Source organism: Haemaphysalis longicornis, unplaced genomic scaffold (genome assembly GCF_048455015.1).
Source record: "Haemaphysalis longicornis isolate Haplotype H1 unplaced genomic scaffold, Haemaphysalis longicornis Haplotype H1 scaffold_8, whole genome shotgun sequence".
Lineage (NCBI taxonomy): Eukaryota > Metazoa > Arthropoda > Arachnida > Ixodida > Ixodidae > Haemaphysalis > Haemaphysalis longicornis.
In genome coordinates, this window is record NW_027526445.1 from 118,787,230 (window position 1) to 118,803,604 (window position 16,375).

The following is a 16,375-nucleotide window of genomic DNA, read 5'->3' on the forward strand; positions in this document are numbered from 1 at the left end:
CATTGTCACATAATAACAAGGTGCGACCTTTGTGCAAAGTGTCGCACACAAGCAATTCCTTTCTCCGAAATAATTTTTGAAGAAACGTTCATTTATTGTTGCAACCCCCTGTATATAAAAACTGACTGAATGTGCTGCTCCACAAATTCGCCTTTTGATGCAGCTTGCAGCGAAGCAGGTATATCCGTGACATGTATTTTCTTTTCAATGCCGCTGCTGTCTCTTCCTTGCCTCCCATTGCATCTGTCGTAAGCCATGTCCTGCTTTTTGATGCGAGGACCCTGATCACCTCCGAGTGACCCGTTGAACGTGCGTGTGCTGCAGGTGTGGGTGCGTGCGGCCCCGTGGCGTGCCCCCCCGTCTCCCTGCTTCTTCCGGGCTGAGCAGGCGGAGGAGGCGGCGGCATGGGCTGGGTGACTCGACTCCTGCGGAGGGGGCGGCCCCTCCGCCTGCTAGCGCTGGCCTGCCTGGCCATGGTGGTGTGGCTGCAGGCGCGCCTCACCCTCGTCGGGCAGCTCACCCTCGGGGGTGACGAGGCCCCGGCGGCCGCCCCCGCCCAGCCCAACCTCACCTGGACCCTGTTCAACAACACGCGCGAGCTCGAGATCCTGCGGGAGTACGTCGCGCAGCTCAACCAGGCACAGGTGCGCGCGCCGCGCGAGGATGTGCGTTGCGAGTGGAGTAAGAGTGGACTAACGGTTGGATTAAGGGTTGGAGTAAAGTGGCCCCCAGCGTAAAAAATAAAGTAAAAATAATGTAAAAGTAAAAATAAAGTAAGGGTGGAGTAAAATGAAGTAACGATAGAGTAACTATGAATAAGGATGGAGTAACATTGGAGTAAAAGGAGTAACGATGGAGTAAAAGTGGAGCGAAGGTGCAAAGATGCAGTGCGAGTAGGTACGAGTAGGAACAAGGAGCGGAAGGAGTGGGATGTGTAGCCCATTGCATCTTGCACTTGCGATCTTGCACTTGCACTTGCTTGCACTTGCGATCTTGCACTTGCGATCTTGCAGTAAGCTTGCACTTGCGATCTATCAAAGGAGTCAGTGTTGCCACTTTTTTTTTTCCGTTTCTCCTTTCACACAGACGGTGCACAACGTGGAGGAGTTTGGGCCGCTGGAGAAGGGGGACCCCGTGATAGTGATCCAGGTGCACAACCGGTGGCACTACCTGCTCTCGTTGCTGGACTCCCTGCGGACCGCCCGTGACATCAACCGCACGCTGCTCATCTTCAGCCATGACGAGTACAGCCCCATCGTCGAAAGCCTGCCGTACAAGGTCGACTTCTGCAAGGTCTGAAGGGACAAGCCTCTTTAGTGCTGGTGGCCGAGCTTTCGTGCGTTTTGCCTGGGCGCAAGCCAAGACACCTTGTGGGAAAGCCAACTTTGTTGTGGATGTCCGAAAAATTGCTGTAACCAACTCTCCTTTTATTGAAAGGTTCCCACAAACAATTACATTTTCACGTAGCCAACAATGATGCAGGAGCAAACTTGTGCTCTGCAACAAACAAGAAGTGAATAGAAGTGGCGAAGAAGCGGTCAACAAAGCGACATGCACAGTCGAGTGTCGGCAAATAGAATGCCACAGTGTTTGCTATGTAAACATTTATCTCTCAGAACTATTCTTTCTGCAACCATCAAATTAGATCGGAAACACTGGTGATCGAAGAAGAAAGGTCTAGTCTAGTGATAATAGGGCAAAACACTCCATATCAAGCAAAAATATATTAAAAACGAAAAAAAAAATTGCCTGGTGCAGCATGCAACAAAAAGAGCGAAAAGATACGAAGCCAGGCGCACCCAAGCACTGGTGATGAAACTTAAACAACGCGTATTCGCCGCAATATGACAACTGGCCGCTAAGATGCTAAGCCACCACAACTTTCTCATTGTGCTGGGCATTACTTGTCATAAATAGTTCAAAGCGAAGTTGTGAGCATAACAGAATGCCTGTCTATGGTCAATACATGACCGTCTATGTATGGCTACAGAAAACAGTTGTAACTGTTGTTTTATCGGAACTTTCCCAACAATTTATATGGCAATCGGCCACTAATACAACCCTGTCATTATGCCGGGTTTAATTCGCTTGTCATGGTTAATTCACCATAAATAAGTTTTTACCTTTTCTCAAATTTTGCATCACTTCAGTGGTTTGTCTGTTAGGCAGCTTTTCTGGTCATCCACCTTGACCAAGCGGAAATGCTTACAATTTTTAAAGCAAAGCTTTCTACCTCTAACAGCCAACGGCTTCGTCGTGGCACGTGTTACAAGAAACTCGCAACCAGGCTAAATAAGAACTACTGGCACCGCCAGGGATCGAACCTAGGCCCGAAGAAAAGCGGAGCCGTCGTCTTAGCAAGTAAGCTACGCCCACACGTGGATTCGGGGAGACAGACACTGATTTCGATTCAGCGGCTAGGGAGGGGGAGGGCGCTTTTTGGAGGCGACACATGAAACAAGAGTGAGGGAGAGGCAGTGAGAGAGATGACGCAGTAGCCACGTGTGCTGCAACCTTCCTCCTCACCCTTCGAAAGGCACTCCTCTCCGTTTTCTTTCTGCCAACACTGCTGCGTTCGGAACATTGCCTCTGCGAATCCCAGGTAACGGCTGGCAGAATCTGTGGTTTCACTTTTTGTAGAGGCACGTGTGGGAGTTCAAATACGCCACACGGGTAATTGTTGCGGGTGTCGTTTACAGCTTCACAGTCCAACCACCTTCACAGCGTGGATTGGAGCCAGTTTTTTTCTCCTTTTTTTTTTCTCCTGTAAACTGACTGGCTTGAAAAAAGCTGTGAGCAAGCTCTTTGCTCATCAAAATGGGGGAGTTGACATTTACTCCTTTGTGCTTCGTCTCCCCCAAATCCAGATGATGCAGATATTCCTGCCACACGCCATCCAGCTATACCCGAACCAGTTTCCCGGCCAGGATCCCAAGGACTGCCCACGGGATATCAAAAAGGACGAGTGAGTGCTTGCCATCCTCCGTGATCTTACCTGTGGCATCCTGCTGCATGCATATTCGGGTACAACTTAAAGGCGACAGTGGAAGTTATCACTGCGCCTCATCACCACAGCCAGCTGCTTTTTTGCACGGCGCGAAGCGCGGCTTACTGCGACTATTTTGAACACGATACGAGTCGTTTCAGTGATTTCTTCAGAATTATAAATTACTGCAGCGATGACAAATGATGTGAGAAAGAGCAGGTGATGTCATGCATTAAACAAACTCATTCAAAACGCGCGCCCGCGCTGACATCCAGGGCCATTGCTCCAGCGGAGTGATACACTGCCCGAGAAATTGCTGTTCTTAAAGAGACCCTGCAACACTCTTCGAGCAGTGAAAGTAAACTTGCACAACGTTTAGATTACACTGCCAGGAATACCTGAGCCAGATGTTACACGTGCACATAAAGCGGTGAGCATGCAAATCACTGTGAAAGACGTGGAAAAACCAACCGAGCTCTCTTCAGTTTTTCTCATTATGCACCCCTGGCATGGACTTAACGACGTCATTGCAGCCATGGCTGTCCTATTGGCTGTTGCTGGTCAACTTCGCGGCTTATTTCTCGCATTTCCTGTGACGATCTGCCGTCGTTGGCGCTGTGTACCAACTTCTTTTATGCCTGAAGCTGTATGAACAGTTTTGGCGTTTCTTTTGTGTTTTGAGTGCCCGCAGAGTTTGAGTGACAAACTCAATACTCCCCTTTCACCGAGATGACTGGACAACAGACGTTTATTGCTTCAAAAACGCCCTACCAGCCTGAGCGCGCGCTTGCGAGCAGGCAGCCATGCCTGCTTTTTTGTGGCACCAGACTGGAAATAGACCCTTCCATATTGCGGAGAAAAGGAAAAAAACTTTCCGGCCTATGATATATTGAAGGCCGCCGAAGAGAATGCCGCGAGCCGCCCCCCTCTCCAGGAGAGAGCGCGCAGCTTTCGTCGCATTGTCCGCGGTCGAGTTGAGAGGGAACGATTATGCGCGATTTCTCATCGTGCATAGTTTCGGTGATGGTGAACAGATTTTCATAATTCTTGCGGGAGGAGATTGCTGGGACAATAGACTTTACCCCCCAAAATGCATTCCGAGTAGTCGATTGTAAGTGCTGCAGGGCCCCTTTAACTTGTAACCGAGTATAGTTGCGCAGATGTGTCACGTGCTCAAACTTGGGAGTGTGTGCACTGCTGAAGAAACTTCTGATGTGCACATCTGTGAGAGATGTTTCTGTAGCACTCTTGACTATGGAGCACTGCCTGTATAAATATGGTTGTCTGTAATTTCTTCTTCTTTGGTGCTATACCCCTATCTTATCGGCAGGAGACACCCCTTGTTTCAATGACCAACAAAGTTGCACTCGATATTGTGGGTGCGACTGTTTTCCTTGTTTGTTTTTGCTTAAGGTAAAAGGCTTGCGTCTCATCAAATGTGAAAAATTGGGCCCATTTCTCCGCGAGGGGGACTCGAGTAAATGCGTCGCATAGGGGGTGGGTGTATTGCGTTAACGTTTAGTGTTTGGGGAGTTGGTGGTAGTGAATGCGTTGTATCAGCAGCTTCTTGATGTAGTTTGAATGAGGCAAGGATATAAGGCGCGTTCGTAGTTTCCCATTCTGTGTCGGCTTTGTGGCGCAGTGGGTAGAGCACCATGTACATTGCGTTCCGCCCGCAGGGTCGAGGGATCGAAACCAGGCGCCGGATGGTATTTTTTTTATATGGTGTAGGGGGAGGGGTGCGGACTACGACTACGGACGTCAACGCGGGTGACGTCGTGAGTTACTGAAATGCTCTGCATTTAAAAGGGACAGTTTTTGTCCCTGTAACAGAAATGGCGGCGGAAGTCACGTGACCTCAGCGGCAGGAGCTGCGTAGGGGAAGAGCGTGCCAGCCGTGTACAAGAGGTGATTAAGGATTACCAACGTTAATTAATGGGTGTTATTGGTGATTGGTAAGGTGCGATTTATGTGGTTTAAGATGGATTAAGCTGGATTGAGGTAAATTAAGATAGATTCTGATGAAGTTCAATTAATGAGTAGTGGTTGGTAGTAAGGCTTAGCAAGGTAGGATTAAGATGAATTGAGGTGATTAAGGAAGGGATTAAGGTGGAACAATATGCGTTACAATGGATTAAGGACAGCAAATGGTGGGGCTGCAGTGTCAGCGGGTGGACGTTTATATGGTAGGTATTTGTCACAATAGTATGCCAGGGTTTCGCCTTCAAAACACACAAGCAGGCTCACGTGTCCGGAGCAATTTTTTGATATTATATTCGAAGGCTGGATGCTGCTGCTGCTGTCTAATGTTCATATAAGGTGACCGGAGTGGTCCTTCATAACTGGAAGGGGACCGAGAAAAAAAGAAATAAAAAAATGTTTGTTTCTGTAGTAGCGTATGTGTAGAACCGGTGTCCACACTGGAATCTCCTGGCTTTAGCTCTGTTAGTGACGATGGGTTGACACTTTCTGTACTTGTGATCTATCAGGCGAGAAGATGACTTCCCATTTACCTAAGAGAGAGATCAAAAAACTTTGCCATTTCTTCCTAAAAAAAGTTGAGAGAAGCACGAAAGCTTTCTCACATCAAAAGTGCTTTAAAAGTGTCAGAAGCTTCGCTAAAAGTGCATCCAACCTTCGGTGCAAGTGCGTCCAATCAATTGTCAAACCTTCAAAGGCCCAAATCGCAAATGCAGAAGGAACCCAGGCAGCGATTTTTCGTGCACTAAGTAAACGCATCTACAGACGACCTAAATGTATACGTATACATGGTTTATCAGGTAAAGGTTTCCTACTATTGTGCTCCTTCTTTGTGATCGATGTGTGTATTATGTTATCTAGAATCGCTTGTTTTGTGCAGTTTTCAAGTCATCGTTTCGGCATGCATGCGTCGTGTAGCCAGAGATCTTACCAGGGCTTTTCAGTTGACCAACCAGTCTATGGGGAAATGCATTAGTTTTCTGACAGGACGCCATCGGTCCCAATAAGAAAGCTTTCGCTTTAGAAGTGTATTTTGCATTGAAAGAAAAAAATGAGGGGCATTGGGGAGCTTCACAGTGCTGGTGGTTTGAGGACTGTAGGCTTTTTTACAGACCAACTGCTTAGTTCCGGGGCCTCTCACGTCACATCTGGGTGAGGGTGCCTGGGTTTGTTTATCACTTTGACAGTGGGGAGTGCGACGTTGCCGTTGGAGTGCCGTGTGCAAATATTCGCAAATTCGCTTTAGTTTTATGACTGTCTGACGAAACTTCCTTGCCGTGGTTTGTGAAAAGGACAGTAATGAAACTGGTTGCGTTTTTTTCTTGCCGCTTGCCCACCCCTAAAGCGCTATGCTCGAAAGAGCAGAGATTTCTTGCCTCGGCATGGCTCTGCCACATGGAGAAACAAAAGGAGGTACGAGCAGAATGCCTGGAATGTCGTCGTAAGATATAACTAAATTTTTAAAGCAGAGAAGCAAAAACGTTGCGTAATGACACTTTGTTGAGCTGCACCTTGGGAAGGTTGAAGAAACTGACACTTACACAGTGGCAGTGCATCGCAACTGGTATCAGCAATGTTGGGAGGGTGGACTTGCAGTTTCGACGCGACTGCGCCTTATCCCGTACAGCAAATGGCAGAGGTGGGCACGTGCTAACGAGTTCAAACTGTGTGGAGGCAGCGGCTAAATTTCATGTCTGCCGACGTTGCACCAGCGACCGTAGACCGGAACTGGGGTGTTCTTTGAGGTCGTGCACTGCCAGGAGCTGAAGAGGTCAGTGGGCAACGGTGGCAGTCTCTTGCTGATGGTGTCGGCAACACCGAGTCTGTCGGTGCCCTCCAATTGGCCTGTCGGTGCTTGTGGGAGCAGATTGGGTTGTAGTCGTCTTGGTGCATGCTGGGAAGCAGCATTGCAGAGAATCAGTTTCTGGTGTCCTGATTGTGTGTGCTTGCAAGAAGGCCTGCCGGTAGGGGAAAGAAGCAAACATTGTGTTCTTCTTCTCCTTCCCCTGATAACACAGTGCCCTCAGGCGTGGCTGCAACAACGCAGAGCACCCGGACAGCTTTGGCCACTACCGGGAGGCCAAGTTCTCGCAGACCAAGCACCACTGGTGGTGGAAGGTGGGTGGGCAGGGGCTTGGGACTCATTGCGGGCCGTTCCAGTCTTTGTGTCTCTCTCTCTCTCTCTCTCTCTCTCTCTCTCTCTCTCTCTCTCTCTCTCTCTCTCTCTCTCTCTCTCTCTCTCTCTCTCTCTCTCTCTCTCTCTCTCTCTCTCTCTCTCTCTCTCTCTCTGTATATGTGTGTGCGTGTGTGTCACACACAGTTTTATACTAATGGATACAAGAGCAGTGATTTTTATATAAGGGTCCACAAAGCCCTCCCCAAAATCCACTCTCTTCTACTTTTTGCTAAGCCTTGCTGGCAATGCAAAAAATGGTGGCTTCGCTTGTACGTTCAATCTACCCACGTAGTGCAAGTTTTAAAGTTGGCTTTTTGCCCGGCCCAACAGCTATGTGAAGAAGCCAAACACGCGGAAGGCAATGTTTGGGAACTTTCAGCTGCAAGGGCTGCAATGTGACACACTTCAGCATTAATGTTAGACCCAAAAGGCGGGCATTGAATAAGTACGTGGGCGAATTTAGCTGTAGAAGCAAATTGTTTGACGTTAATACTCCACGGATCAACTTAAATCATCGTGGCCCCCCCCCCCCCTCCCCCTGTCGTTTTTGCAAGATTGAAAGCGGTCCCCGGCACATCCACGGTTGAGAGCCACTGTACTAGAGGGAAATCTGGTGCCGGTGTCTAGCACCGATGCCAATGGCGGTGTCGTGTACTGTCATGTAATCTGGCGCCGGTGTTGTCATGTACGGGGGAGGAACGTTCCATTTGCTTTTGGCAGGGCTCATGAACAGGCTGAAAGGTGGTCTGTGGCTGTAAAGAAACAGCATGATTGTGAAGTATTATTTAAAGTTGTTTAATTATAAGAAAAATGGGGCTGCAAGAGAATCTAGAAGGGGGCTCATTTAGAAGCCTCACGCGAGATGGGCAAGAAATAATCGTGCACCCCCCCGGTCTAAGGCCGACAACCATTGAACATGACGCTTTCTCGTGAGGGATTCCTTAATTGCCTTTTGAATTTGGACTTTGACTCTTGGACTTGGACTCATTGAGCTTTGACCTTGGCTCACACGCAGTCGGACTTTGACCCACAGACGACTTGGACTTTGACTCATTGAAGTTAGTACTAATTTAAGATGTTGAGCCCAAAATTAAAAAAAACTGGTCCACTTTTTAGGTATCCTTTTGTGCCTGCTGGCATGCTCCCGGCCCTGGAAAAGCCTCATTCATCTGTAAACATTTCTAGTGAATAGTAATGATCATAATTATCCGCTCTTTTACACCGGCTGGTATGTTCCCATGCCTGGAAAAGTTGTATTCATTGGTATACATTTCTAGTGAATACTAATAAGGACAATAAAAAGGAAACGTGCTTTCTGAGTGTGTACTTTTTCTCTTGCGAATGCGTTATAGTACGCTGAAGAATAAATAATCACTACAAAGCACACGCAACAGCAGTGTTGTGGGTGTGGTTGTTCTACAGGCTAGCTAATGGCGTTTCTTGCCGTCTTTTCCCACAGCGGTGACACGTAAGTACTGACTTGGTTCTCTGGCACCCTTGCTTTTCGCTGCACCACAGCCCTGACGCCCTGTTCCGCTGTTCCTCCCCTTGCAGATGAACCGTGTCATGGACGGCTTGAACATCACAAAGGACCACGACGGACCGTTCATCCTTCTGGAGGAAGACCACTACGCCGCCCCGGACTTTTTGCACGTGCTTCGACTCATGGAGGCCGAGCGGGCAAAGTGAGCACAGCAGCACCTCTCGCTGCGGTTTTCTTTTAAAGCGAAGCTTTCACTGTAGTCCACCCTAAATGCTCTACAGGAAAGCCAACTTGCTCTGATGATGGTGGTGATTGTAAGTAAAGTGAAGAGAAATTATAACGCTTCCTGTGGTCGAAGTTAAAACCTGGGTCTCTCACTTTATGAAGCTGGCGTCTATTCGATTGCCCCATTTTGGTACGATCGAGGCAGTTTGGATTTGAAGGGGGTTGCCTGGACACGTAAAATTGGACAGAAAAATCATGCACCCCTCGTCTAACGAGGATTATGGTTGAACACTAGGGGAAGCCAAGCAGTGCCCATGTCAGTGAAGCACTAGACAGCACGATTGCAGTGCAGTAAACCGCCCGGTAAGGAACAGGTGCTCGCTTCTGCGTTGCCCAATTGGTGTTGGACTTGATTCTGGAAAGCTTTGCGTTCCCCCATCAATGTCGTTTCAACAAAGGGCTGGTTGATTTTTTGTTTTGGAGGCTGCGGCTACGATTCCCAGTGAAGATGGTTCTTTCCTGATGAAGATGACAAACATGTTCACCATGTTCCTTATATAGACTGCCTTATATAGACTTATATCGGAGTCCTTCAATGCTTCTCTAGTCATGAAACTCCCGGCCAAGGCACCACTGCAGATCGGAGGACATCGGGCGGCCACCGCTGCTCTGTAGCCAGACCGGCAGGCAGGAACGCAGTAGCAGCATGCCCGTTCGCACCTAATTTTTTGGCCAATCACAAAATGATAAGTCCGTTTGAGCGGCCCACGACACGTAAAGCAAGAGCGCACTGCTGATAAGGCGGCGAGCGTCTGTTTTATCTTACTCTGTGGTCCGTTACCTGCCAAATGCGCTCTGACCATGCCCCCGGCTGCCCTCCGATCAACACCAGCGCTGCGGCGCGGCAGTATATGAAGCTCTCCCATAGTGTGATGGCGAAGTTTCATGACCAGAAAGGCATTGAAGGACTCCGCTTATATATAGACTGCCAAGGTCCCTTGGCAGTCTCTATTGACTTGCAGCCCTCCACTAAGGCATGTTTCTTGAAGCCAAGTTGTACTGCTGGTCTAATGCACCTCGGTGTGCATTTAATTTAAGTGGAAACCAGCCACAGAGTCCATGCGCAAAGTCTGTGCAGTCATAAGTTTGCAGAGGCCATAATAACTGTGAGAGCAACTTCGTTCCTACATCTCGTATCTATTCATTGTGGCTGTCGATGTGTCCATATCTTTGTGGCCAGTTTAGGTATTTTTTTCGCTTTTATTTGCCCATCCAGAGTAGTTCTGGGTAGATCGTGGGCAGTGCAGGACTGCTTTGCAATAGAAATTTTATGGGCAAAAAATGAAATACAAAAGAGCACCTGCTTTTGAGCATTTGTGGGTATGTAGTCTAAAAATGTCGAATCAGAGAGACCTCCTTCACTTTCTCCCCGTAATGTGATTTTGGCCTCGTTTGAGCCCCGTTTCTTTCTCTGTGCAGCCACAAGGAGTGTTCGATGCTGGTTCTGGGAACCTACGTCAAGGCCTTCAACTACCACATCACCGGAAATCAGGTCTGTGGTGGCACGCTTGCATGTTTGAGATCTGTTTCTTTTATTAACAGTGCAGCTGTTTAAGCTTTTAGTTCTACCGCCGAGTGTTACCAGAAAAAAAAAATTTAAGAAAAAATACCGAGCGTATGCTCACGTGGAGCATGAGGAGCGCCCAGCATCGGCCAGCTTGACCTTTGAGAACACTCTGCCCAGCATTCGTGGTGGGATCTCTTGTATGCTGTTCTCCTCGCCAATTCATATTCACGCATGTTTGCGCCTGACGCCGAGACGCCAAGCACAGACGCCGAGTTTGTGCTACAGACACAGAGTTTGTGAAGCCGGTTGCCGCAGGTTTTAGCGTGTGCCGGTACGGTCCTCTTTGGGACAGATGTGGAAGGCTGCGGACAAAACGATCCGTGCCCGCCAGTCACGAAGAACTTTCAGCGGCAAGTTCGGAAATAAATGTTAAGTGCAACAGCGGGGTCTCCTATGAAGGGAGAGGGGCCGCCAGCTCTGCTGTTTCTCCACCCTTGCACCTAGTGCAGGCTGCGCCAATTTCTTTAGTTTTTTCGAATGAATGGGGGTAAATATTCTGTCCTGTTTACGTGGGAGCTGAACTTTTATGTTGCTCAGTGAGTACCTGAAATTCCTCTGTCCGGTTTTAAAATCACTGCAGCCAGCAGACGGGTGAACCGTGAAAGTCGCAGGCATTGAAGGGAAACGTTTGTTGGCGCATCTCTCGCGTCCATTGAATGTAGGGCTCGGGGAGAAGGGGACAAAAGACCATTTGAGGAAAAGGGGCTTGGGGGGGGGGGCTATTGTGTAGGATCCCGGAGCACATTTTGACAGAAATTGGTTGAAAGAGGTGTGCATAAGAAGAAGCTCCATTCTATTTTTTTTTTGGGCTGCTTGGAGGGTTTGTTCAGAGTGCTTTGGGTGGAGTTACAAGTGTCTGATTGGCAGAGATTCAATGCTTTCATGGGTGACAATTTTTGAAAGCGGTCTCGTCATTTTGTTGGTAGTAAACATTTAACATAGCACGCAAAAGAAAACGGGGGGGGGGGGGGGGGGGGTGTTACTCAGGCACTGTAAGTTGCCATAGCCGTGATTTTTTTATCATCCGGTTTTGAAACGTTTTTGGTGTAGTAAACACTTTAGGAGATGTTGCTTGTCGCAAACGTCATTCTCACTGTTTTTTCTGTGCCTCCTCGTGAACCCTGTGCCCAGGTGGAGATCCTCAAGTGGTCCTCCAGCAAACACAACATGGGCATGGTTCTCTACAGGGACCTGTGGGTCACCATCCGCAACAACTGCTCCAACGTGAGCCTCCTTCCACCTGTTTTTTTTTTTTTTTATCACAGAATGTGTGGTGTTTCTTTTGAATGAAAAAATATTTGCTTCAGTGCAGCATCAATTCCAAACTCCCCCGATAATCTTGAAAATTTTTTTATTGCATTCACGATGTTACGAATGTTGGGAAGTTTTAGTTGCCAATTAAACAAACAAAAAATTTTAATTTTTTTCTTGGTGAACATTTTGTTGAAGCGAAATGGCTCGAAAAAAGTTGTTCGTTGATGAGTGAGCCTTTGTGCATTGCCTTCTATGGGCAACTGATGGGGAATTGGAAATCCTTTGATGTACTGCAAGTTTCATTGGAGTAGACTACATTGTAGTGGGATTTCTTGTGACTGGCTTTTCGTCTCAACCTGTCCCTCGAACGATACCTGCAGATGTTCTGCCACTTTGACGACTACAACTGGGACTGGTCACTGTACCGGATCAGCATGGTGTGCCTACCGACGCCCATCCAGGCCATGGTGGTCAAGTCCACCAGGGTCTTCCACACCGGCGAGTGGTCAGTGCCGCTTTTCTCTTACGCGAGTGCCGTAGTGCTGCTTGCACAAGATTTGGAGGCCTGCCCATAGACTGTGCAGTAACCTTGCCATTTGTAGAAGCGTATCATAATAATAATAATAATAATAATAATAATAATAATAATAATAATAATAATAATCACCACCACCACCATAATCATCGTCATCACCACCACCACCACCACCACCACCACCAATGCAACGTCTATCATCAACACCTCCATTCCACCACCATCTTAGCAAGAGGCCAGATCACGCACAGGGGATGAATTGGGCTTCCACTGTGGCAAGACGTCTGGTGTTGCCTCTCTCTTGCCTCCTGGCATGTGCTCTACGGAAGCAACTCCCCTCCTTCCAAACGCTGCTCCATGCTGTGTGAGTGGTGCAGTTGTAGAGTTGAAAGATCAATTCAATGTCATTTAGGCCTAACACCCCGGTGTTTGGGCTCGCACAGGTTTCAGAAATTCTTTTCCTAGGGGATTGCCCCACGAAGGGTGAAAGCTTGTTTGCGCAACACCAGTGGTGCATTTGTGCGGCGGAGGACCGACATTTCAATTGCTTCCCCGGTGTGCTTCAAAACCAACTGTGGTGTGACTTGTGGAAAGTTGCTGCTTTTTAATTAACACTTTCGTTTTGGTGGACAGAAGCAAACATTGCATGAAGCGCGTTACGAATTGCATAAATTTCAACCCAACTGTTTGCGGAGAAGAAAAAAAAATTGCAGCGCAAAATTAACTACAACTGTAGAAAAGCCCACAAATCAGAGTTAGCGACCTGCAAGCATTGACGAAGTCCTTTTGTGTCAGCTTGTTGAATTTTCTACAAGTTGACCTTGTGGGCAGGAAGCTTCTAGAATGAAAGCATGCTTCCTTTCTCCATGATGGCTATAATTCAGTTTCATTTAGCTACTTTTTTTGGTAGAACGACTGCCCTGCGTAATCGGTTGTTCCACATTAAAAGGTGTGTAAAGACAGTTCTTTACAGGAATAAAAACAGGAATAAAAACTGTTGTGACATTTCTGCTTCCCACTGCATGTCGTCTTGTAGGCCAATAAATAAGGAATAATTTAACCAGCAAAACTTGTGAAACCAACTGCTAAGCAGCGGCCGCCAGGGGCGCTGCTTACAACAAAAATTCCTCAGCAGAAATTTTCATCGCAAAAGGGACCCCCCCAATCAGTCCGAACGACACATCTCTCTTCTAGAACACTGTAGAGCCAGTACGAGCGGATCTTGGAACAACAGCGCCACCTGGAGTATGCAGAGCGAAACGCGTGTTAGGAATTCACGGTAGGAAGGAGCCATATGAGGCAGCAGGCGATCAGAAAATCTGTTTCGTCCCGAGTTGATGACCACAAACAGTTGCATAACAGCTGATACCAAGCATAATAAAATATTCCCACGGTTCATCGTTGCCAGTAAACGTTGGATTCATTTCCTCACCTGCCTTCACATTTTCTGATCGCCTGCTACCTCATTTGGCTTCTCCCTGCTGTGGAAGGAGCGCGAGTCCCCATTGCCCGTTTCGCTCTGCATACCGCAGGCGGCGCCATAGTTCCAAGATCCGCTTGCACTGGCGCGCACATCCAAATTGGCCGCCATTTTCCCATAGGTGAAAATCGTTTTTATTTATTTTCAGAATAAACAGGTGAGTACAGTCATTGTTCCCGGTGTCAAAGAAAATAGACCAGAAAATGCGACCTTGGTGTCAAGTTTGAGCGCAAACTGAGCAGCAGTTCAGTCAGGAAAAAAATTTAAAGTGTTCCAATTATCGTCGTAACACCCTGTGTGTTTCCTTTTAAGTGCGGAGCACTTTAGGGGCCTGGCTTGTTTTCATAGCTCATCTGGCGTCACACATCCAGACAGAGGCTTCGTAAAGAAAGCCGCTTTCCCTGGTTGGAACCGACCCTGGGTCCCTCAAGTTACGTAGCTAACGTCTGTCCCACTGGGCCACAGAGGCGCACATTCTTTATCTTCAAAGTGTACCGTTGTCGTGGATCTTGTCGTTGCTAGGCCACAAATAAGTACACAATAAAATAAAATAAGAAAAAAAGTCATGATTAACTTACTAATAACTCCACATTAATTAAAACTCAATCCAGAGTCTCTTTATAGGCATTATCAGAGACTGCGGTGCCCTCTCTTGACTACTTTTGGTATCAGCGCCAGAGGAAATAGCCGAGAGAGTGTGCCACAGCCCCTTTGGTGAACCACTGCTCCCCACTTGACAGCTTTCACGTTGAGTGGAACTGCTTTAATATTTTCTTTCCCTCCTTTTGCCTCTCCAGCGGGGTGCATCACCGGAGTAAGAACTGCTCGAGCCAGAAGATGGTGCAGCAGGCGAAAAACGTCATTGGCTCGGCCCGCTCACACCTCTTCCCCAAGAGCGTTCAGGTCAGTCGGTGCTGTCTGGGGCCGCCTCCCCCCAACTCCTGCACTTCTTTCCGTGCCAGCCACCATATGGGGCGTATAAGAAGAATAAATGGGCAGGGCATGTAATGCGAAGGCAAAATAACCGTTGGTCATTAAGGGTAGCAGAGTGGATCCCTAGAGAAGGCAAGCGTGGCAGGGGGCGGCAGAAGGTTAGGTGGGCAGATGAGATCAGGAAGTTTGCGGGGATAAATTGGTCGCAGTTAGCACAGGACTGGGATAATTGGGAATCCATGGGAGAGGCCTTTGCCTTGCAGTGGGCGTAGATAGATAGGCTGGTGATGTTGTAGGTGCCAGTCTACGCAGTTGCTCCGTACCATCATCGTAGGTCGCATCCTACTAATACGTGAAAGTGTGGTTTGGCTGAGCAGGAGAAGTGCGCTCTGTAAAACGTTGATTGCATCATTACGCAGCACCAGTCATTGCAAACGTGGCAATTTTGGCTTTTATAGTTTAGTTTCTTGTGTTTCAGTTATGTGTGCTGCCGGTGATGGGTTGAAGCAGTTAGTGAACGGCAGTTAGGTTGAACGGCAGTTAGTGCGGAATTTGTTGCAAGGTGCTGATAGAGGATTGTTCCAAGATGCCAATGTGTACTTATGCTGGTACCGCCAATATATTCTTTTTTGCTCTCGTACCTTGCCTTTCGAACATGCATTTCGCTACACTTGTACTGCCAAACATGTGCAGATATGTTGATAAAGCCCTTCGTACCGCCATGCTACGTTCTCGTGCACACACTTGTACTGCCAAACATGTGCAGATATGTTTATAAAGCCCTTCGTACCGCCATGCTACATTCTAGTGCACTTAGCCACGAATGCGTTCGTAAAAAACTCGTGTAAGAGCAGTAATCACCACCTGGGTGATGTTATCAACCAGAAGCAAGAACTCTTACGAGCGTCAGTGCAGTATTTTCCTTGCACTTGAGCAGCTTTAGACTGAGCAAGCTCTGTAATGGCGGTGGAATGTATATCGTTAGGGTGTTGGGGTCATTGTTACAAAGTGCTGTGTTGGTTTCCGCTTTAATGCACCATGTAGTTGGTTATGTAGAATATTTTCTGTATTCGGGAGGACAAGAACAAATGTTGAGGGAAAATGACCCTCGTTTATTGCGTTTTTGACACCCTGTGGTAATTGGTTAAGTTGTACACTGTTGTAAAGGTGATGCAGCCTGGAAAGGCACCTAAGCCGGAATCCTGCATGTTTACAAGATATGTTGACAAGGTTGTTGTAACATCATGTGAAATGCCAGAATTTTAAAGTCTATAATTTCTTGGGCGGGGGTGGGGGTGGGGGGTGGGACATTTTTTAGACAGTACTATAATGTTTGTGCGCATAAAATTGCTACCTTTGTAGCCTTGTTTAGGACCCCTTTAATATTTATTGCAGTCATGGAAACAATGGAAATACACACTACTAGTCAATTTCTTTTGCTGGGGAAAAAAAAATTATGAAATTTTTTTTTCGAGTGGGTTTTTTTCACCCTGCAGTAAGGAACCATCCAGGCTGCTTTAAACTTCTGTTTAAAATTTTTCACTAAAAAGTTGCATGCACAGAAAAGGCACTTCTCTGCAGGTCATGCTGTGCAAAAATTTATCTGGAACAGCTATTCAAAATTTCAATGCATACACGTATGCGAAGAGGGGCTGAGTCTTTACAAACTGTGCATATTTGAGCCTCCCCAACTTCA

The 16,375-nt window shown here is 47.6% G+C and overlaps 1 protein-coding gene across 3 annotated transcripts in view; it reads left to right on the forward strand.

The window, feature by feature from the left end:
* The window catches only part of LOC144149119 (alpha-1,6-mannosyl-glycoprotein 2-beta-N-acetylglucosaminyltransferase-like), a 41,941-nt gene that overhangs the window by 17,937 nt on the left and 7,629 nt on the right, over window positions 1-16,375 (forward strand). For all 3 annotated transcript variants that reach the window (XM_077680657.1, XM_077680658.1, XM_077680659.1), the window contains exons 2-10: window positions 325-644; window positions 1,087-1,293; window positions 2,868-2,965; window positions 6,985-7,084; window positions 8,697-8,827; window positions 10,330-10,402; window positions 11,609-11,701; window positions 12,112-12,236; window positions 14,544-14,649. In XM_077680657.1, the coding sequence (XP_077536783.1) occupies window positions 405-644; window positions 1,087-1,293; window positions 2,868-2,965; window positions 6,985-7,084; window positions 8,697-8,827; window positions 10,330-10,402; window positions 11,609-11,701; window positions 12,112-12,236; window positions 14,544-14,649 (1,173 nt within the window). In that variant the 5' untranslated portion in view covers window positions 325-404. The remainder of the gene's footprint in view (window positions 1-324; window positions 645-1,086; window positions 1,294-2,867; window positions 2,966-6,984; window positions 7,085-8,696; window positions 8,828-10,329; window positions 10,403-11,608; window positions 11,702-12,111; window positions 12,237-14,543; window positions 14,650-16,375) is intronic.